Genomic DNA, 24,132 nt, shown 5'->3' with positions numbered 1-24,132 from the left:
TATATAAGAAAAACAAACCATGCTACTGATAATGATGAGCTACCTATAGCAAATAGCGATAAAACTTATAATAATAGTAGAAGAGAAAAGAAAGAAGATGACACAAAAAGGATCACAACACACTTAGAAAGTAATTGTGGCCTAGAAATCCTATCACGCAACTGATTAACCGTGTTGTTTAAGCGAAAATTATTTAAAAAAAAAATAAAGAAAATATGTAGACATATCCATGTTTGGGACACCCTTAAGATTTTTAACATGTAGTTATATAGGTACAATGATAGAGGTTTCTTGGAACTTTCTTGCAACCCTCCAAGATTGACAATGTGACAAACATCAACTTCATGTTACAATGCCTTCTAATCTTCTGTAGTGCCACAAAAAGACCCAACAAAAGTACCCACCACCCAAACTTCAACACTACATTCTAAGCTTAATCACTTCAATAAAACAAGAAAAAAACACCCCAAAAGATCAATTCCATAAGTGTACATCCAAACAGCTGTAGTCAAGATTCGTTATCATCTGACTACAAATTATGCTGCTTTTCAACTCGAGCCTTCACTTTCAGAATCCATAGTGAAATCCTCTATGACATCAGGCTTGGAAGCTCGTTGGTTCATTGCTCGTGATTCCTGAATTTCAATGTGTAACAGCGCGTCACAGACCACTCGGTCTGCAATTATTATTTTAGGACACGCTGAAAATAAAAAAGAAAACATTAAGGAATGGAGTAACCGCCAGCTAGATCATATTTATGAACAAAATATCTTAAGCTTACCTGCCATTGGACATTTAGGTTGCCCATGCTTGGATCTTATGTACTGCAGGATAACCGATTTCTCATATATATGCTTGCAATCCATACTGTATGAACATACAAAAACAAGATCAAATGATCGATACAATGTTGTTCAGAACTTACAAAATTTCATTTTATTTTATTTAAGTGATAGAATTAAACCTGCGGACGGGTTCTGAGAGTTCAGTAACAGGTTTGCCACTTAAAGGACAAGTATTGTTTAAAAGGGTACTTTGTGTACTAGTCATTACAATATCTTCCTGTTCTTCACCAGGCATAGGTTGTCCAGAATTATGCACATTCTGCATAAAACAAAAACAGAACTTGCATAAAAAGAACTTCAGAAAAACATTATCTTGATACATAAAATCGGTTGATTCACACAGCATGATGCAACGTAAACAGGGACCGGTTACATGGATTAATAATAATAATAATAACTCAGTGAACAAAAACAAATAACACTTTTAATGTTTAAATGCTAAAAATGATATAGAAACATACCCATATAGCTTCTTTGAATTGGCGTAACAGCTGATTAAATTGAGGACTCAATGAACGGCGTTTTGTCTTTGCCATCTCATTATCTATCAGCTTCTTAAAATCAGTAGGCTGCAATTTAAAGTTATCAACAAAATAAGGGTTTAAAATTTAGGGTTTTTAGTTATTTCAATTTTCAAAAAACATATAAACACCTGTTCACCAGGCCGATACGAGTTCCCAACGGAATCAATTGCAGTGGAAATATTAGCACATTCTTCATAAGCTTTCAGTAATTCAATAAACTCAGTTTCAAGCTCCTTCACCTGTAACATTGCCAACTTAACAAAATTCAAACCAACTTTTTCAACATTGCCACCGCTCAGTTTCCGCATGGCTACTAGGGGTGAGCAATAACCAACCCGTTAACCGAAAATCAAATTAACTGGAAATCGGTTATCAGGTTCTTTTGTACTCTCAGTTAACCAAATTTAACCGAGCCAAACTATCCATAGTTTCATGTATTTCTAGCTTTTATACCTCCATTTCACGTATTTTATGTACTTATACCTCCATTTCATGTATTTCTGAGAAAAAATTTTATCCCGAGTTTGGTTTTGTTTATTAACCGAAAAAACTAACTGAACAACTGAACCGATTAACCAAAAAATGATTATTTAAAAAAAAATAGATTAACCGATGACTTAGGTTTTAGTTTCCACTAATAACTGAACCGAACCAAAACCCGACAAACTAACCTAATAAACCAAACCGAAAACCTTGGTTAATAAAATAGATTAACCAATAGACTTTGTTTTCGGTTTCGGCTAATAATGGAACCGAACCGAGCACACCCCTAATTATTCTGACGTGACGAATTAATATTTTAAAATGAAACCCTAGAAAATTACCATTTGGGTTTTGTTTTGTTTCTCGAGACTAACCCCAACTTCCTTCATTTTAACCATGGCTTTTCGAATATCCTGCAAGCATAAGATGGATTAAACATCAATTGAATGTATAATCAGATGATTTTGATAAGAGTATTTAGTTATTAACCGCAAGTAGGGTTTGGTTATCGCCGGAAAGCGTAGCGGCGGCGTCTTTCATCTTCGCTGCGGTTCGAGGAGCTGACGTGGATGCCATCTCTGCCATTGGATTTACCGATGGATCAGTTGGAACTATGCAGCAGAGACTTATCGGCTACGGCGGTGGTCTCTGGCGGGAATCAAGTAGAAATAAACCGGTTTAAGATCCGACCGGACCAGACCCAGTTTGAAAAAAACCGTTTTTTTTTTCCAAACTTTTTTATATCTCGGACTGAATCAATTTGATAGGTTAGAACAATTTTTCGCCTAATCTGTCTTATAGCCCGAACCGGTTTGGACTAGATTAGTTTTGACCAGCCATTGACTAAGCAGGTCTGGTTTATAATCCGAACAAATGTGGTCCTATTAACTAGTTTGAAAACATCTGCATCTACTGTTAGGCATGCATGCTAAATCAATTAAAAGTAACAAGCTTTTTATCCTCATTTAAAGAAGTGATGCTTCTTAGAGCTGCATTGTAACATGATCTCTACCATCTTAAAGAGAAGATTTTATTGAAAGACAAACTCACGATTGACTATCAAGGATTGAACATAAAAATGAATTTGTTAGCATTCGCGGGAATGATTATACGTCTAGTTTTGTTTTTCTTCCCTTATCTTTTTACATGCTTGCAAATCATACTTTTTTTAACAAATTAAAGTTGTTAAAAAATTAAAGAAGTTTGAAACTAACCTATTCCCTCTCCATGTACTTACATAAACAATATAAAAATATGTTTGAAATAAAGTAAGAATCAACGCGTTAATACGAAATTTGTACCAGTTCGATGATGTTAACTAAACCACCTTGCATCCATTCATTTGTATCCACTATGATGTTAACTAAACCACCTTACATCCATTCACTATGAACTTCTCACGAAACAAGGTAGTGGTCACCTCAACGATCTTTTCACTAATAAGGTAGTGCGTTTTAATAATACGGTAAATATAACGATCTCACTAAAAACGGTAGTGATCACCATTTACAAATTTTCCTAATATTATTAGGGATCGCTGTTCTTTATTATCACAAAATCGAATGAATAAAGATGATAAGGCTACATAGCAACAATTAAGCAACAAGATCGCTTTAATTTTACAAATATTTAGTTTGACATCATACATTAAACTAGGCATACTAAAAATGCTGCTTACCAAAGAAAAATGTTGACAATAAAATATTAAGAAAAATGTTGAAAGCCGACGATGGTCATGACCAATTGACCAATGACCAAGTTGGCCACTTGGCTTGCCAATCTTGACCCCACACCACTTTCAAGTTGCAACAATGCAACCAATTTCAGCCCCCCTAACAACAAATGCTATTTCGATCTAGAACATTTTAGTCCTTGGTAGTTTTAAATAACGTTAGATATTTGTAGGAATCGGACAATAACAAGAACGAGATATTCACTAACTTTTATAGTTTATATTATATATCATAATAGTTTTTTTGTATTTTACTATACGTGATAAATCACATGACTTATTGATCTTTCATTTAAAGTTTTGAACGGACATGGACTTGAATTGGCTTAATCACAAACTTGACGATTGACCAACCCGACTTTTCCTATAATCGAAAAACAAACTATTTGATGCTTAATACCCAAAATCAATCAATTATGAAAATTTTGAGACCAAAATGCCATATTTGGATTCGATTTACACTTATAAGTTAACTGAGCTTACAAATAGTAGACCACAATAGACTCTTTTTTTTGAACGGCAAATTTGTTTTATTTCCCTGGACTTAACTCGAGACTTTGATGTTTAAGAGATTTTGTCTTTATCACTACGTCTTCTACCCAACTAGTAGACCATAATAATGGGAATTTTCTAGAAACTGTTGATGGATGTGTATTTGTCAAAATGAGAAGAAATTAAAAACAATTAAACAAATAAGCTGTCAATTATCATATGGAAAGTCTTAAGATTTTTTAAGATATTTACCCTTTTTTATTGTTTGAAGACTGAAGTTTCATTGAAAATATATTTTAAAGTATCAAATTTGTAAAATGAATAACGGTTTGACTTTAATTTGATGGTTCGAGATGATAGTTATTACTTGGTGAAGAGGTAGGTCCCAGCAGAGCCCAGTTTGATCCGCAAGACTCACCTTCAACAGGGACGTCTGCGCAAAGGCTAAACTCGCAACTCACCTTGAAGAGACGTTTGCGCAGAAACCAACTGGATCCTCAGGACCCACCATGCTCAGAGACGTGACGTCCTTACGCGCAGTACGCAAGCTGTTCCCGCAGGGAAAGCTTCCCAATGGTGAAGTACCCCGCCTGTCCCCGCAGCTGCGGATACAAGCCATCAGGGAAGGCTACCTGCACTAATAGCAAGGCTACACGCACAAGGCACTAACTCAATAATTCAGTGTCACCTGAAGGAATGAGCAAGGCGGGAATACTTCCGCCCAAATGAGCCAGTCTGTATGCTTCTGGAAGATCTTTTGTTCTATACCTGCCAAGGTATGGACAAAATAGACAAGATCTGACCAAAGCAGACCATGAACCAATCACGGGGTGACAGCTCACCGACAAACAGTACGAGGAGCATGCTCTAGTACTGTTTGTCACTATTAGCCGCTGCCTACTCACCAACCCTTGTCGTGGCACGCACATGGCCTGCGGTTGGTGGAAAAGGAATAGTACACAGCCGGCCTGGTCACTGTTAGCCGCTGCCTACCCACCAACCAGCATGGCACGTGCGTAGCCCATAGTTGGTAGAACAGGAATATTCTACAGCTGGCTGTACCTGCTTGGAAACCTACATTCGGCTATAAATACTCCAACACCTTGGAACGGTAGGATCATCTGGTAATTTACCTTCACTAGCTATTTCTCTCAATATACACTTATATTCAGAGCAATCTAGTCTGATTCTCACGCCGGAGGGTGGTCACAAGGAGGAGCCCCCCCCCCCCCTTCTCAGTGACGAGCTCACGGTGTCTGTTTTGCATGTCATCAGAAGAACCATCTTTGCCGGACCTAAACCCTCGTGGGAAACATCTATTTAACCCCCAGATTATCCGTAATCTGCCGGGGTCGATTAGTGTTTCTTCACTTGGCCTTTAAATTTGTATCAACTACTAACAACTTTTAAAGTAGTTTAATTTACACGAAATATTTAAGAAAAACATAAGTATTATCTTTTAGCTGGAGAGAGATTTTATATAGCTTCTTGAATGATGTTTAAATAAATTTAGATTATATGATTTTATTGTTGGAAAAAGTAGTGACGTATTTTTCACTAACTATTTTTATATCGATAGCTAAACTTTCATGTTTGAAATGAAAAATATTGTCAATTCCACCATCGTTGTGCCTGTTACCACCGCCAAGTTTCCACATATACTACAGTAGCGAACACAGAAAATTTGAATGACGGTCAAAAATTTGTTATGTATTTGATTTAGACGATCGGAATTTTAGCAGGTGTACAACACCAACCTTTTGTTATTCATGGAGCCCTTGGTTAATACTTGTGGACACTAGTGAGAATAGAGCAGCTCCAGGCCTTCAGTCCAAGCAATTAAACAAAGTAAACTCGTTATTGAACGAATTAAATTGTATTAAAGACATGTGACAATAATTGTTGGATATATCTTTTAATATTAACTGTAATAATAAAACATTTATATATCACACCGGTTTAGTTCATGTATTTTTAACCAAACTTAATTTTCCCCAACTACTGTAATAAAGTGGCAAAGTCCATACAAAAATAGTTAAAAGTCATACGATGGTGCTCGAACATTGACTTTGTGAAGCATTTATTTATGATATATATTCATGTACACAGCCCACAGTGATCAATAAAAATATGTACATAACTTCACAATTATACTTGTAGGTTGTAACTAACAAATTTATGATTCTATAAACATAAATCTAGCATATGTTGAGTGTCAATATTATCTAGGACTTTATACAAACTCAATTTTTGCAAAACCTAGCTAGAAACTTCTTTTTACATCCAAATACAAGGCAGATCGACTGACAACAAGTAGTGCTGCTAGATCTTTTTAAATAACAAATACTAAAAAGAATTATGATACAAGATACTCAACGATGAATTAATTTCAATTTTGAGTTTTGGTTTTAACTTTAATTTCACTGGTAAACACTTGATTCCACTCTATCATAGTATCATAGGTGTCAAATTTGAATCTTGTCTCAACTAGTTTTCTACTATAACAGCTTGAAGGTTACATATGTTGCGGTTTATATGATCCCGTTGATGGCAGGGTATTCGTTGTCATGAACTCATGATCCAGTGAATTTTCTAATAACGTGTTCACTTGGTAGTTGGTTACCAAGAAAAAAAGCCAAGGCAACAAATATCATTTATAAAACTTGAAACTGTAAAAGAACTAACAAACACAAAACATACAACGATAGATTAATTCAACACGGATTTTATAAGACTGTTATAATAATGCAACGACTCCATGCATAACGCATTATATATCTAAAATGAGTTTCTTTTAGACCCGACAAGTCTAAGATCAGTACTCATCATACATGTTGCCGCATACATATCTTCTACTTCAAAAACTTGCTCACCTAAACAATATAAATTGTTCACATCGTTTTCCAAGCTCCTTGATGAACTCTCAACATCCTCACCACATACAAACACCGAATAATCCATAGGAGGTCGATTGTTGTTGTAATACTTTTGGTTTCGTGCTTGTTGGGCTTGTACTTTGTTGAGCTGTGCTCGGAGTTGCTGAACTTCTTTTTGAAGGCGTCTGGTCTCAACCAACATGGCCTCTAGTTGAAGTTGAAGCCTGGAGTAGTCATGCTCCAGGCTTTGATTCTTCCAACGAGCACGTTTGTTTTGATACCAGATGGCTATCTGTCTTGGAGGGATACCGAGTTGGTGTGAAAGTTGCTGCTTTCGCTCTGGCTCAAGTTTTTTGCTTGAGTCAAAATTTGACTCGAGCAATCTCACTTGATCCTCGGTTAGTCGTTTGGTGGTATGTTTATGTTGTTTTTGTGTGGGGGTTTTGTGGTTATGGAAAGAGGAGTGATTCATGATTGGGGTTTGATTGTATGATTGTTTTGCTTAATTGAGAGGGGTGGGGTGTGATGATGGATGTGAATATGAAGAGGCTTGTTTCTATTTATGGAATGAATTTTGGGTCCTACACGTGCCAAGTATTTGGTGGCTTTTGAAGCCATAGAAAAGTTTGCCAAAAGAAAGAAAAAAACAAGACAAAGTATGTGTTTCTTTTTTTGACGGTGAATTGCCAATTATTTAATTTGTGAGACAATCATCTAAAGTTATCATATCATGAAGCTAAAGTTGTGAAAATTTTCTAATGTGAAAACAACTTGGTTTCTTCATCTTTCTTGTTTTATCAGGTCTCGATTCGATTCTAGTTTGTAAATCCATCGTGAATTGAAACAATCATGAAACAACTCAATCACCCTACAAAGCTAACTTGCTCATAAAAAAGTACAAACTTACCATCAATTCCTGTCATTATATTACTATTTTTGCATAATCACCATGATGTTTACGACGGTGATCCCAAACCTACAAGTACAACAACACGTCACTTCTTTCTAGTTCTACTACTTTAGTCGTCACACATTCATTCATTTTATAATCCGTAACTTATTATTTTATTCATACGTGAACCTCTTAAATCTCATACTTTATTTTTGTTTTAAAAAACCATAGCAGCGTAGTAGTTGACTCTTTAAAGTTTTTATAATGTTTTAAAATAATCTTTTTATTCTATAAAGTTGGTAATAGGAGACAAGTTTCATACAAAGTCCATTGACTTTTCACTTGGCAAGTCACATGTAAAACAATATTTGCGACACCAAGGGATTACATTATTAGGGTAAATACAAAATCGGTGCCATAAGTTGTGTTGTCATGTTTATTGACCAAAGCTACAAGATTGACCATGAACTTCAAACTTAAATATAAAACAAAAGTCAACTCTGAATGTTAACATACCTGGTCCTATTTTTAAACCCAAAAGAAATTATGATCCATTTCTACCAAATGGATCATAATATAATAAAGTTAACCCAATATAAAACAATCATCATCAAACGTTTAACATGATAAATTTCTTTAGTGACAAAATTTCTTTTGCCGGTGTTGCAATTTTTCAGCATTCGCATTCGTATGTCTATCAATAGGAATCTTTTTGCCAGATTGAGCTGGGTTAGTGAATATTTTGGGATTTTGAATGCTAATATAGGGTTTTTCAGTATGATTTTCGTATGACATTTTGAAGGCGATTTCAGTTTGCTTTTTTTTATTTTTTTATTGTTTACCGCGGCTATAAAATTTGATAAGGAAAAACATATTATGTGAACACATTTAAATGATTGTTGACTACAAGCAAGTAGCTGCTAGCTTGGTTGTATCAAACGCTTCTACTTAATGCAAATTAAGTTTCATAAAATGAAAAGCAGGTCATTCATAAGGTGAAAATTTTGGTTTTCTGATTTTACGGTGAGAAAATCTATTTGGGGACCTTGGTTTAATACCGGTAAAATTGACAATGTTCTATTGTTCTATAAGAAGACGAGATAACCCTTAAAACCTATTTAGAGAGCGTGTATGAAATGGGAGTAAAACGGGGTTTTGGAGGGATACATGGTCTCAAAAGCATGTTCTTGAAATTATATGATCCGGGAATATCTAAAGATTGCTTAGTTTTTATAGCGTGTTGATACATAAGTAGATGTCACAGTTCTACGTGTGGAGTTGGAAGAAGAAAAGGCTCAATGAAGAGATCATGGCATATAGACAATGAATGAGGATAGGACAGAAGATCAATTGGGTTTCCGGTTCACAATGTGATGATCAAATTTGTATGATTCAAATGGATTCCTCTTAAAGTAACATGCATTGTCTAGAGACTAATGTAGAATTTAATTCCCTTAGTTGTTAACTTTGATCAGAGGCGTTTATTTGAAGTAAATGAGGTTTTCTTTTTGTTCCTTGAAAGCTGATCAAGAGCCTGACTATCTTTTAACTGTTCATATGCTAAAGATATATGGAATCAGGCGTTCATGTGGTGTGTCTAGGACAAACCAAGGATCTCATCTGCTCGATCAATAACTTTTCGGGGTGATTTTCGGTGTCTCAACATCAAAAATATGAAAAAAAATTCCTCATGGCTCTTGAAAATCCAGAATTTTGCAATCGAAAGTGATTGAGGGCATATCTCACGTGTTCTTGTGGATTAGTCATTGTCTAGAAGCAGAATTATCACAACTTGGTCCGGTTGGTGTGAGCCTCATGCTTCATGTTCTATAGGTCCCTGTCGAGAGATGATATGATAGGTTTGTTTTTCTTTTGTCTTGTACTTTTGTTTAGCACAACATTATGTTGACGTTTTGATCATTTCATTAATAAAATCGATGTTTTTTAAAAATCTACTTTAATGCAAATTATTTACAGGAGTTATTCCTTCAAAAAAATAACTACAACGCTATTTGATTTTAATAAATTAATAGTATACGATTACGTAACATGTAAAATTTGAAGACCACAACTCCTGATAACCACAGTTGAGTTTTATATAACTGCTACTAACATATAAAAATTAAACTTTCGACTACTTGAGCATGTTTATATTGTTAAAAAAATCATAGACGATTAAGCTTGGAGTTAGAGCATGGGTTTCACGTGGATAAGACCCTACACTTATATTTAGTTTATTTTAGTCACCAATCCTTATCCAATTACCAATCAATCTATGCTTAAAATATTATATCATAATAATAAACTTAAAACCGTAGTAATAATATTAAGAACTAACAGTTTCCCTTGTTTCACAATAAAAAAAGGTGATAGACCCACCATTTAGCCACTAACGTTCATAGCGTGTGTTGAATTAAAGAGACTTGTCAATTTGGAGGGGTGCAGCGTCCCCATGCTTAGCTAATCCCATATCTTTGTGCATGTATCTCAAAATTTGATTCTAAATTTCTAACTGAAAATGAATATTTAATTATAACAATTCCCATTTAGGCTTACCATACGGTCGGTAGGGCTGTCAGTTTTACCCGAAGCCCGACCCGAAAAAACTCGTGCCCGAACCCGAACTAACCCGATCCCGAACCGATGTAATCCGGGTTGGTTCTCGGGTTTGATTTATAAGTTTCGGGTCAACCCGAAAAACTTGAATAAACTTTTAGTTTTGAAATTAAATATAATTTTAGGTATAATAGGCTTAGTCTTAGTCACTAAAGTTATTTAAATCCGAGTCTAATCTACTATTGTCATTCCAACTATTATGAACCGATTGTTTATAGTTTATTTATGTTTTCCGTTTATTATTAATAGCAACCGTAATCGAACAACAAAATCACGTATGATTGAAGACAATTATGGTTCGAGCTAGGTACTTAGCTTTACTCTTCTTTTGAATTGTTTTATGACTTTATCAAGTTATGCTGGTTTGTTATTTGGTTATTTGCCTTACGAGCAAACAAGAATATGTTGTTTTAATTTTAGCATTGAAGGTTTTTAAAATTTTTTTGTTTTTTGTATCATTTTCTAAGATACTCGAAACCCGATTAACCCAACCCAAAAAAACCCGAACCCGACCCGTGAAAGATTTGGGTTGGGTTTCGGGTTAAGATTTAAAACTTAAAAACCCAAAGAACCCGACCCGAAAAACCCGAAACCTGAAAAACGAACCCGAAAAACACCCCTAACGGTCGGCTTAACATGTTTGGAGGCCTAAACCAAGATAAAAATTTGAGGCCCTTTTGAGTGACGAATTTTTACTTTCCATTTGGCATTTTTAACCTAAAAACTAAATCAAATTAGACATATAAATCTAACTGCATGTCATAAGTGTTAAACAAACAAAACTAAGTTGTTTAAATAAGAAGATGAAGGGATAATTCTGGCCCAGATGAGTATTCTTCACTTTCTTTTTCTTTTATAATATTATAAATCCTCAGATGTTTTTGATGGCCTGATGAATGTGAAGGCCCAGAGTAGCTGCCTAACTTGGTTGACCCTGGAGCCAGCAACTTGAAGAAACACTAATCGACCCCGGGCAGATTACGGATAATCTGGGGGTTAAATAGATGTTTCCCATGAGGGGTTAGGTCCGGCAAAGATGGTTCTTCTGATAACCTGCAAAACAGACACTGTGAGCTCGTCACTGAGAAGGGGGGGGGTACCTCCTTGTGACCACCCTCCGGCGTGAGAATCAGACTAGATTGCTCTTGAATATAAGTGTATATTAAGAGATTGCTAGAGCAGATATCAGGTATAAGATGTAAGATACAAGATAAGATGAGATGATCATACCATTTGGGGTATTTATAGCCGAAGGTAGGTTTCCAAGAGGGTATAGCCGGTTGAATAGTATTCCTGTTCTACCAACTGTGGCCTACGCACGTGCCATGCTGGTAGTTGGTGGGTAGGCAGCGGCTGACAGTGACCAGGCCTGCTGTGTACTATTCCTTTTCCACCAACTGCAGGCTATGCACGTGGTATGACAGGAGTTGGTGAGTAGGTAGCGGCTAATAGTGACATACAGTACAAGAGCATGCTGCTCGCCATACTGTTGTCAATGGGTTGTCGTATCTCTGGTCAGATCTTTTGCCCATACCTCGTCAGGTACAGTACAAAAGATCTTCCAGTATCGTACGGACTGGCTCATTTGGGCGGGAGTATTCCCCCTCCATCCTTTGTGCGGGATTGTTCCCGGCTTTGCTCATTCCTTCAGGTGACTACTGAATTATTGAGAGCTAAGTGCCTTGTGCGTGTAGCCTTGCTGCGCGGGTGGCCTTCCCTGATGGCTTGTATCCGCAGCTGCGGGAACAGGCGGAGTACTTCACCATTGGGAGGCATTTCCTGCGGGAACAGCTTGCGTACTGCGCGTAAGGACGTCACGTCTCTGAGCATGGTGGGTCCTGCGGATCCAGTTGGTTTCTGCGCAGACGTCTCTCTTCAAAGGTGAGTCCTATGAGTCCAACTGGGCTCTGCTGGGACCTACCTCTTCAAGTCCCCCCAGTCCAATGTTCTTCTCATGAGTGTTTAATAAGTGAGGTGAACTTTTGGACTTAAGCAAAGGGTTTTTGAAAAGGGTTTAGTTTTAAGGTTTTCCATGGGGATTCTTCCCGCGGAAGTCCTTATGTCACTTGCAGAAATTCCCGACTTTCCTGCTTGATCTTTGGGTATGATGCGGGTAGGTCTGTAACCTCCTCGCAAGTCAGGAGCGTTGAGTCACACTTGTGTGGATTCTCCATGAGGTTTTGGTAGTTTTGAACATAGTGATCAATTATGTTAAAACCACCAATTCCATCTTGAAGCTTCAAACAATGTAGTTCTCGACGTTCCCGCTATGCGGGGATGTTATTCCCGTTTCCGCAAGCATTTCCCAGAAGATCCTTCTTGGTTTCAATTCCCTGCGGAGCGCTAGGTATGTGAAGGGTTTTGCCTTGATACTGTACCCGCACTCGTCTTACGGTTACTTTACTTCCAAGGTATTCCTGGCGTCAATTCCCTGCGGGTGCTAAGTATGTGAAGGGTTTTGCCTTAACACTGTACCCGCACCTGTCTTATAGTTACTTGGTCGCCGAGGTATTCTTGGCTTCAATTCCCTGCAGGTGCTAAGTATGTGAAGGGTTTTGTCTTAACACTGTACTCGCACCTGTCTTACAGTTACTTGGTTGCCAAGGTAAGGGGTATTTTCCCGCTTACTTTTGAATCTTTTTGAAATTTTGAAATTCGAAGAGTTGGTGAAAGGATAAGAACAGTCCAAACTGTTGAAACGTCGTCCGACGGTTTCTTCTAACTGTGTCAGGACGTGCAGGAAGTTATGGTGACGTGACAGTACATGGTCATTCCAGACGCTTTTTCAGACGCGTGGGCGCGATTTTTCGGGCGCGTGACCGCGAAATTAATGGCACGCGTCCTTTCAACAGCTGTTGCCAGCTTGCACTTTGCCACGTGTCATAGTTTCATTGCACCTGCGATTTCTCTCTCTTCCGCATTAAATTCATCTCATTAATTGCGATGAGTATATAAAGGGGGAGAGGGTCTCTTGTAATTCACACTTTCACTCTTCTCTTCTTGTAAACGATTTCCGGTGAATAATTTCTGCCAAGCATTCTCCTGAAATCACTCTTCTTTACCTCCAAACCATGTCTTCTACCTACGATTTTGAAGCTGCTGCCGAAGAATCTGACGTGCACGTCGAGATCCCGACGTCTACGTCTGATAAAGACGATAAGAGCACTGCTGGCGAATGCCAGTGTGCTCTTCCGGCCGACCTCTATCGGTATGTCGTCCGGAAGTTCATGCTCGAGTCGTTCGAGCTTGAGTTTCCGGAGCCACACCAGACGGTGTACGATGCCCCCCAGGGCAAGATAGGGGTGTACGCTGCATTCTTCGTTTATGGGAATCTCAGGTTCCCATTGACGAAGTTTGTATACCGTGTCTTGGAGAGGCACGGCGTGCATCTGACGGAGGTACACCCGATGGCGATCGCCAAGATCCGCCACTTTGAGTAGGTGTGCCTCATTCTGGGCGTGGAGCCCCATCCTGACCGGTTGATGACCTTCTATTCTTGGAGGTGCATCCAGGGGTGGTACACCTTGGTCAATCGGATCAAGGGGTTGAAGATCTGCGCTACCGAGCGCAGTCTTCGGTCGTGGAAGCGTGAGTTTTTTTATATCTCCGCTCGCGTCATCCCCCTTGCGATGACCTTTAAGAATGGGAGAGCACTCCCCGCCCTTCACGCCCTCAACTACCAGGAGGCGGAGTGGTTCGCCAAGATCTCCCGGGTCCAGACTCCGGTCTACCGCTTTGCGGAGTCTGGGATGGTGATGCTTGGGATGAGCCGGGTGTGGAAGGAGGCGTCACAGGTTCCCATCGTCCTCGAATACGGTTTGAACTCTGTCCCTTACGGTATGCTCTGTCTTCTTTGTTTATATAGGTTTGTCTTCTAACTGTTTCTTTTATTTCAGAGGGGAACGACTTGTAGTCGCTCCTGCATCCGCGGGAGGCTGATAGTCCCGCTCGGATGGGTACCCGTGCTCTAGATGAGAACGAGTTGCCCATCCTTGAACAGACGGCGGATCGGTTCGTGAAGGTCTACCCGCCAGGCCACGAGATCCTGAGCGCCAGGCGGCCAGGTAAGGATTTATTCAACCCTCGACCCCTCAATGCTGAAACCTCTGCTGGAATTCCTCTAATCTTGTGTTCTGATGAGGAATCCGCAGATGGTCCTCCATTGGTGCGGAAGAAGAAGGCTGCCGGCGGGAAGGGGAAGGCGAAGGTTGCCTCCACTGCCGATCTGGTGCCTCGGTCTGATTCAGAGACTGAGAGCGAGGAGGTGGCGGGGAACCCTGGTGGTGATAAGACCACTGCTCCGGAGGCTGAGACGACCGTCACCTCCGAGCAGCCCAGGACAACGACGGTGAGCGGCGTGAAGAGGCCGGCTCCATCGGGTTCGTCCCCGCCTGTTCGCACTTTTAGGCTCAAGAAAACCCGTAAGTACAAACTTCCTTTACTTTTTAACTTCATATCTTACCGCCATTATACTTATATCTTCTTTGTGCAGGCGTGGATGCTACCGCATTCCAGGGTGGAGCGGGGAGGAGCACCTCCGGACCCATGACGGTAGGTTTGGTCAACCTACCTGAGGCGATGACCCAGGCGGCTGCGCCTGCTTCAGTTGTTGGTTCAGTTGCTCACCCAGTTGAGCCAACTGTTCCAACTGCGATGACATCTCCGCCGGCTGTCAGTGCCATATTTACTGAATCTGTTACTGAGCCGGCGGTGACTATTCCTGCGGGTACTTCCGCAGCGGCGACCACTATTGTGAGTTCACCTCCGGTGAGTTCACCTCCGTTGGTTTCTACCGCGGCGGCCTCCATGCCTCCTCCGACGTCGGCAGCTACGGCCGATCCTCCAGGTATGCTTGGGGCTTCTCGCCTACCTCTGCCTCCTTCCCATCTGCCTGACCTCTTGGATGGATTTCCCTTGGGTTCAGGTGATGGGTTTGGCGGCTATCGGCCTGTTGTCGACCCTACAGGTGCGTAGGGTTCTTTTGGCCTTTTTTTTATCATCTTTTCCTAACTGCTTTTTGTTTTTTGCAGTGTCGGATTCCAATGAAGTGTATGTTCCACGATGGAACATCCGCCGAGGAACAACCCTTCGCACACCTGTGGAGTGCATGGAGTGGGCTCGTCACGCAGCTCCCAGTGGTGCGTTGGGGGAAGCCATGGCTAGCTACCAGGAGGGTAGGCTAACCAATGAGCTTCGGGTTCTCCTGGCCCGGATGCAGCCGCGCGTCGAGCTGCTTTGTCGTGAAAACGACAAGTTAAAAGCAGCTCGCATCCAAGAAGTAGCTCAGGCGCGGGCTGTCCGGGAGGAGAATATGAGGCTTACCGCAGTGGCTGCGGAAAAGGAGAAGGCCTTCAAGGCCCTCGAGGTTGAAGTTCAGGCCCGGCTCGAGGCCCGTTCCAAGGCTGCCCAAGCTGTTAACGAACAGCTTCGGCTGGCTAAGGAAACTGCACGGAACGCAACCGAGAGGGCCACCAAGGCTGAAGCTGTTGCTGAGCCTTTACGCCTCGAGAATGAGGAACTTAAAGCCAAACTAGAGGCGCTCCAACAGGCTCATGATGCCTTGGCGATGGAAGACGCCAAGAAGCTCCAAGAGATCTTGGACCAGAGGGGGGTGCTTGACCATACTGAGCGGAAGCTAAAGGGCGTTGAAGAGGCTATGGCTAAAGAAGTGTTGCTTGCCAACCTTAACAAAAGTGAAGCCGAACGCGCCCGTAACCAAGCTCAAGCTGCCCTCCAGGAAGCTCTGGTTACCAAGGAATGGCTTCTTCGAGAAGCGTTGTCTCAGGTAAGCTTAGCTTCATAATGTCTTCACGCTTTTCTTTGTAAATAGAAAAGGTTTTGATACTTGTATATTTTTTTTGTAGGTTGTGCATCGAGTCTTCACGGACACATCATACGACGATGCCATGAGCGCAGCCCTCAACGCTTCTCATGAGGATGGGGAAAAGGCCGGCTTCCTGCTTGGTCTAGGGTTCGTTGAGAAAGGCATCCCGCCTTCCAACTTCCCTTTGTATGATGTGGATACTGAAGCTGTTTATGACCAAGCAGTGAATCAGTATGCCGCCTTCCCGCATCCGGTGGTGGAGAAGGTGAACGAAGTTGCTGCTGCTGATGATGGGCTAGCTATCCTTAAAGCTTTCATTGAACCGCCACGCTCTACTGATGGTGCTGGTCCAAGTGGAAGTGGTCCTGAAGCTTGATCCTGAAGATCCCTTCCCACTGTTAGGATAGGTTTAGCTTGTATAGATTTATATTCTTGTAGGCGGGTAGTTACCCGGCCATTCTTGTAATGAATATTATGAAATATAAATCTTTGTGCGGGTAAGACCGCTACTTTCACTGGATGACTTGCTTTATAAACGTTATATGACTTGCTCATGCATACTTTAGTTTAAATTAGCAATTTTCCAAGTGTTTAGAATAAGTTAACCTTTGAACGTGGTAGATAATAGGTTGAAGTTTTGCTTCCTCCTTCGTGATTGTGCGGGTAGGACCGTCACTTGCACTTAGTAGGATGGCTAAACTTTACCTATATCTGACCTGCGTGGAGGTTTTCCTCATCTTTTTAGAAATTTTTAAGTGTTTAGAATAAGTTAACCTTTGAACGTGGTAGATAATAGGTTGAAGTTTTGCTTCCTCTTTCGTGATTGTGCGGGTAGGACCGTCACTTGCACTTAGTAGGATGGCTAAACTTTACCTACATCTAACCTGCGTGGAGGTTTTCCTCATCCTTTTGTTAGAAATTTTCTAAAGTATTTTGAATAAGTTAACCGTTCGACGCACGGTTGTCAATAGGTTCGGTTTCCTCTCATGATTTGTGCGGTTAGGACCGGCACTTTCATTTAGTGGGATGACCAAAGTTTACCTATGACTGACCTGCGTGAAGGTTTGCCGTTTTTTTGGGTTTATGCGGGTTTTGCCGCCTTCCCCACGCAACGACTTTCCACGTAATTATGCGGTGAGTACCGGCATCAGTGTTGAATAAATTAACCGTTCGACGCGCGGTTGTTAATAGGTTAGTGTTCAGTTTCCTCTATCATGATTCGTGCGGATAGACCGGCACTTTCATTTAGTGGGATGACTGAACTTTACCTTTAACTGACCTGCGTGAAGGTTTGCCGTTTTTTGGGTTTATGCGGGTTTTGCCGCCTTCCCCACGCAACGACTTTCCATGTAATTATGCGGTGAAAACCGGCATATCAGTGTTGAATAAATTAACCGTTCGACGCGCGGTTGTTAATAGGTTAGTGTTCAGTTTCCTCTATCATGATTCGTGCGGATAGACCGGCACTTTCATTTAGTGGGATGACTGAACTTTACCTTTAACTGACATGCGTGAAGGTTTGCCGTTTTTTTGGGTTTATGCGGGTTTTGCCGCCTTCCCCACGCAACGACTTCTTTCACACTTATGTATGCGGTGAAGACCGGCATATCCGTGTGGAAAGTTCATAAGTATAAATGTAAAATCATCAGCGTCGATGTTCTAAGGAGAATCATTTCCATTAGAAGTGGCTCTGGGCCTTTTCTTTACAAATTTGGAATTGATCTACATGCAAACTGTGTAATTGAGCTCCCTTCCATGTTGTTGGGATGGGAGTGCCATCGAGCCGATATGCACCTGGTTCGGGATCTCGTTGTTTACGCAGTATGTAGTCTCCGGCATTGAAGCTGCAATTTTATTCGTGTTTTCCCCAGCTGGGGTTCTACACGCATCAGCCTGCTCAGTGTTCGTTACGCCACGAGGTGTGCGAGCGTCCCATCTCTGACAAATGCTTCGACGATGTCCTTTACGTCTGTGCATTCTTCAGTGTTGTGGCCTTTTGTCCTGTGAAAGTCACAGTATTTGCTCCGATCAGCATTGTGACAATGTCGGATTATTGGAGTCTTTGGCCATGGGAGCTCCTCAGTGGCGAATATCTCGGTGACGCTTTTGGTGAGTGGCGTCCATCTGGAGTTCTGGTTCGACTGTACGTTATCCCTTCCGCCTAACCGATGTTGCAAGCCGGATGAGGTGTCAAAGTTTACCCTTGACTGCCAAATGCCTAGCTTCCGCTTTTTGTTTAGTCGGGCGGTAAGGACGTTATCTTCTCTTGTTTTCTGGGTGTAGAGGTTTGTGCTCTGGGGGAGATCTCTACCCAGTTGCTTCTCCGTTTCCGCAAAGCGTTTAGCTGCTGTCATGATGGCATCCCATGTGGATGGCATGCCATCTTTATCCGTTAAGGTGCGGATGAGCTCTGGGTCGTTACCGCCCTGGATGAAAGCAGCGCGAACAAGATCTTCGCTAATATTACCCAGACTTAGCTTCTTTGAGTTGAAGCGAGTGATGAAGTCTGGCAAAGATTCATCTTCCTCTCGAATGCATTTGAGGATTGTCCATTGCTCTTCGGTATACTTTCTTTGTTGGCTGAAGTGTTGGCTAAATTTCTGCTGGAAGTCTTCCCAATCGTAGATGTGGTGGACCGGTAGACGATCGAACCACGCTCTAGCTGCCCCAACAAGCGTCATTTGGAACATGTAACACCACGTAGGTTCCGTCCAACTACTGACGGTTGCCCCCGCTATGAACCTGTTCAAATGATCGTCTGGATCAGATATACCATCGTAAGTGCCGATGTTGGACATCTGTTTGGCACTTTTCGGGACGATTGCTTCCGCAATGTCCCTTGCAAATTTGGACGTTCCCGCCTTTGCAGCAGTTGGTGTAAATGTTTTGGAGAAGTCACGTGGGTTTCCACCTGCGTTTTTTGGTTTGAAGGTTTCTCCAAAACGCCTTCTCGGTTGGGAGTCCGTTTCCTTACGCTTCCCTTTCGCCCTATGACGAGGGTTTGCGTCACTATCGGATTCCTCCGAATCATTGTCCCAGTACTCTCCGAATTCCTCAGGCTGTTGGAGTGAACGTAAGCGTTCATCCAACTCAGCTTGGAATTGTTTTTGACGTGCTTCCGCCCACGCTTTAACTTCATTGAGTGTTTGGCGGGGGAGCCTCGTTCGTTGTCTCTCTAACTGGGTATCGGTGAATCCCAGTGAGCGATTATTTACTGCACTTGCCCCAGCTTGGGTAACTGGGGTAGTGTTCGTAAAATTTACTGCACTTGCCCCGGCTTGGGTAACCGGGGTAGTGTTCGTAAAAACTGTGTAGTCGCCGGTATTCCCCTCAGTAGCTGGGGTTGTGGTTACCGGAGTTTCTTTAACCATCTTTCCAGAAGTTTGAAAAAACTGAAAAGAAATGAAGTTCTAGCTTTTATGTACGGATGGCGCCAATGAAGAAACACTAATCGACCCCGGGCAGATTACGGATAATCTGGGGGTTAAATAGATGTTTCCCACGAGGGGTTAGGTCCGGCAAAGATGGTTCTTCTGATAACCTGCAAAACAGACACCGTGAGCTCGTCACTGAGAAGGGGGGGGTACCTCCTTGTGACCACCCTCCGGCGTGAGAATCAGACTAGATTGCTCTTGAATATAAGTGTATATTAAGAGATTGCTAGAGCAGATATCAGGTATAAGATGTAAGATACAAGATAAGATGAGATGATCATACCATTTGGGGTATTTATAGCCGAAGGTAGGTTTCCAAGAGGGTAAAGCCGGTTGAATAGTATTCCTGTTCTGCCAACTGTGGCCTACGCACGTGCCATGCTGGTAGTTGGTGGGTAGGCAGCGGCTGACAGTGACCAGGCCTGCTGTGTACTATTCCTTTTCCACCAACTGCGGGCTATGCACGTGGTATGACAGGAGTTGGTGAGTAGGTAGCGGCTAATAGTGACATACAGTACAAGAGCATGCTGCTCGCCATACTGTTGTCAATGGGTTGTCGTATCTCTGGTCAGATCTTTTGCCCATACCTCGTCAGGTACAGTACAAAACATCTTCCGGTATCGTACGGACTGGCTCATTTGGGCGGGAGTATTCCCCCTCCCGCCTTTGTGCGGGATTGTTCCCGGCTTTGCTCATTCCTTCAGGTGACTACTGAATTATTGAGAGCTAAGTGCCTTGTGCGTGTAGCCTTGCTGCGCGGGTGGCCTTCCCTGATGGCTTGTATCCGCAGCTGCGGGAACAGGCGGAGTACTTCACCATTGGGAGGCATTTCCTGCGGGAACAGCTTGCGTACTGCGCGTAAGGACGTCACGTCTCTGAGCATGGTGGGTCCTGCGGATCCAGTTGGTTTCTGCGCAGACGTCTCTCTTCAAGGTGAGTCCTGTGGGTCCAACTGGGCTCTGCTGGGACCTACCTCTTCACAACTATACACGTTCATCCGATCGATTTTGTTGAAAGTTACTAATAATTGTTATTGACAGTGTTTGTTATGGTTATCAATTGCTATTACTTTCTCCATAACTTTGTAATTACTGCATCGACCATTGAACACCCTATATGTATATATCAATATATGTGTCTTGTTGTATGAAGAAAACATGCACACTACGAAAATAGTTAACTTTGTTATCCCATTTTATCGTCCTTTTATTCTCTATTATCTCATATATTAGATAGGCTATAATCTATATTGCACCTTTGTACGGACCAACTCTACATACAAGTTTATATTCATGTTAACTTATTAGTTAACTAACGTATTTACTACAAATCCGATTAGCAACAAATCAAATTTGAAGTTTACCAGGGTGTTCATCCATTCAGTTTTTGGGTTAATCGTTTAACGATTTTTCAATCGAAACAAAAAACAGACTGAATCAGATTCAGTTAGTTCAGAACCGGATTTAGTTTTTGGCTTTCACCGAGTAAACCAAATAACTTTCTTATTTTTTGTCTTTTATTTTTGTTAAGCCTTAAGATGCGTCTCATTCATATACTAAACAAAATAATCCAATTATAATACAGAGATGGGCAACAGGCAACAAGTTGCGCCGTCACACCCTTTTGAGTGGTAAAACCGATCCTACTAAAAACAAAGTTATAGTTTTTTGGCGTCGATAAGTTACAATGCATAACCCGCTGAACTATTTTCAAAAATGTAATAGCATCAGGGGCAAGGGACCCAAATATATCAAAAAAACAAAAGGAACGAAGACGTGTTGATTCTCGGCACATGTTTTCTCATACATAACAATTTTTCTTGATTCCGCATTCAACACGGTCTGCCTAACAACAAACTCGCCATCCCGAAGCCTGACAAGAGAGGATACTCCAGTAAGGTCTATACAAGCGTGCTTCCCCTTGCCCATCCAAACACAAGAATGTCTGTTGGCCGGAGAGTTAACCTCCTTTCTTAGAGCATTCTCATCCTATCCCCCAAAATGTTGTGAGGGGAGTTTGTAAATTTTAGAGTGTGGTTTTGAGTGGTTGTGAGTGTAAAGATAGTGATTTTTTTATGTATTTGGTGAAAATGTAGTGATTGTTTTGTAAATTATAGGGCAGAGAGATAAAACTGTAATAATAAAAGTATAAAAAAAATATTATTTAATTAAACAAGAGAGAGAAATGTAGTGTTTTTTTAGTGTAATTATAGAGATGGGGATGACGGATAAGTTGAGAATACTCTTATTTGTTTTTAATTTATTTTACCATTATTTATTATTAAATTGGGCTGAATTACATGTGTATTTTTTTTTCACGATCATCAAACAGAGAATTGTCTAGGCACTTCGTATGGTGTGACCCAATGGCGACCGCTAGTTGGCCCAACTGAGTCGTACGGAGCCCTTAAGTTCTTCCAAGTTATCTCCGATTCCTGGGAAAACCCACCTGCTCGAAGGCTTGGTAAAACCCAGACGCCCTCAAGATCGAACCGAACATAAAAATCGAGTTTATAATTCGGTTCAGCTAAGTATTTTATTTAATCGATTTCGAACCAAACAATGAACACAATTTTTTGCTAGAATAGGTGTGTTTGTAAAAAAAGAAAATGATTTTAGGTGGCTGACTCTATTTTAAATGATTTTAGGTAAGGTGCTATCTCATATAAAGATTAGTGTGACACCTCAGCAACTTTTCCAAATGGCGGTCCATATCAAGTGGTCGTCCATGTTATCGAAGGTGTGAGGTGACAGAACATGTAGAATTCTCTATCTTAAATAGAGGTTATGAATAAAACGAAAAATTTGTAAAATATACATGATACTATAAAAAAACCTACTATATAATAATAATAATAATAATAATAATAATAATTAAAAATCATAAATGTAATTATAATATTTGTAAGAACTGTAATAACAAAATTAGTAAGTTTGATAATATAATAATAATAAATATTCTAAGTAAAAATATTAAAACTAAACCTTAATAATAATTCAAATCTATTTATTTAAATATGTGTTATATATATTAAAATCAATAAATAATTTATGATTCACTTTTATAAAATACAGAATAAAAAAACTATAATATAATACAAAATTATACAAAACAATACAAAAAAATACAATATTAGCAAGTAGCCAACATATTATCTTAAAACTCCCTTGTCCCTTGAATTATTTTAAAATTTTTGACTTAGAAGGAAATGTGACATTATAATACATGTCACGAAAGATCTAAGTCAAAAATTTCAAAATAATTCATGTGGTTTTTCTGAGGTTATATCGTGGTCATCAGGTAATATTGTAATTTGTTGTATAGTTTATATTGTATTATATTTTTATTATCTTGTATTTTATAAAATTGAATCATAAATTATTAAATGGTTTTAACATATATGACACATATTACCTAAATAGACTGGGATTATGTCACACCCCGTTAAGCGATTTGCGGAAGCGTAAAACGGAAATGCAACAGATACAACTGGTATCAAATACATTGTTCATAAAGTAACATTATTAACTAATTTACAATATATTACATCGTTCTAATCTCTTTTACAAACTAGGTGATACAATCAAACCGGTTCTTCAATTACTTTACTTCTAACTGAAATGCCCACGACATCAATCATCAGTCAGACACGTAACGCACAGGAAATTACTTTTCATATCTGATTACCTGAAAAACATGTTAAAATAGGTCAACTACGAATAGTTGGTGAGTTTCATAAGTTTAACGAAATCAGTTCTGCGTACCACACAGTCATAGTTTGTATGTACGCGCGTATGTAAAAATATGTATTTACGTTTGTATAAATATGTACAGCCATATCCTTGTGTGTGCATATGCACACATGTAAGTTTATAATATAAATTCGAAATTTCGGTAAAATCGTGATTGTTTGTTCGTACTACCTGTTTCCAATTTCCGTGTTTAACCAACCACTGTGGACCCCCTTCCTCCCACAACGGTTCCACATAAACTCAACCACTGTGGCCCCCCTTCCGCCCACAACGGTTCCGCGTTAACACCAACCACTGTGGTCCCCCTTCCACCCACAATGATTCCACGTAAACTCAAACATTATATAGTGTACACGCAAATAATTAGTATATTCTACACATAGTATTTCCTACGGCTAATCACATAGCATGTATATAGACACATATACACATATAGTATTTATCACGTATCACCAAATACTGTGGCTCCCCATCCGCCCACAATACGCATAATAACATTATTTTCTTAACATTCATGTCATAATCAAGTTAGTTCGTTTAATAAGTTGCAGCAGAACTTGACTCATAGGCCATACTCAACTTTAGTTTAGTAAGTTGCAGCAGAACTTGGCTCATAGGCCATACTCAACTTTAGTTTATAAGTTGCAGCAGAACTTGGCTCA

The 24,132-nt window shown here is 40.3% G+C and overlaps 1 protein-coding gene and 1 pseudogene across 1 annotated transcript; both read right to left on the bottom strand.

The window, feature by feature from the left end:
* Positions 1-238: 238 nt before the first annotated feature.
* LOC143530991 (E3 SUMO-protein ligase MMS21-like) lies at positions 239-2,444 on the bottom strand. The gene is made up of 7 exons (XM_077026394.1): positions 2,342-2,444; positions 2,194-2,265; positions 1,498-1,608; positions 1,307-1,414; positions 965-1,104; positions 782-867; positions 239-700 (listed from the first exon to the last, which is right to left on the bottom strand). The coding sequence occupies exons 1-7, from the start codon at positions 2,435-2,437 to the stop codon at positions 549-551; spliced, it is 765 nt and encodes a 254-aa protein (XP_076882509.1). The 5' UTR covers positions 2,438-2,444; the 3' UTR covers positions 239-548.
* Positions 2,445-6,854: 4,410 nt separating this feature from the next.
* LOC143530990 (homeobox-leucine zipper protein ATHB-52 pseudogene) lies at positions 6,855-7,447 on the bottom strand (annotated as a pseudogene).
* Between the last annotated feature and the right edge of the window lie 16,685 nt (positions 7,448-24,132).

This window comes from Bidens hawaiensis, unplaced genomic scaffold, assembly GCF_021521415.1.
Source record: "Bidens hawaiensis isolate Kalapana, Puna unplaced genomic scaffold, B.hawaiensis_p1.1 tig00009070_1, whole genome shotgun sequence".
Lineage (NCBI taxonomy): Eukaryota > Viridiplantae > Streptophyta > Magnoliopsida > Asterales > Asteraceae > Bidens > Bidens hawaiensis.
This window is presented reverse-complemented; position numbering and strand designations above follow the sequence as displayed.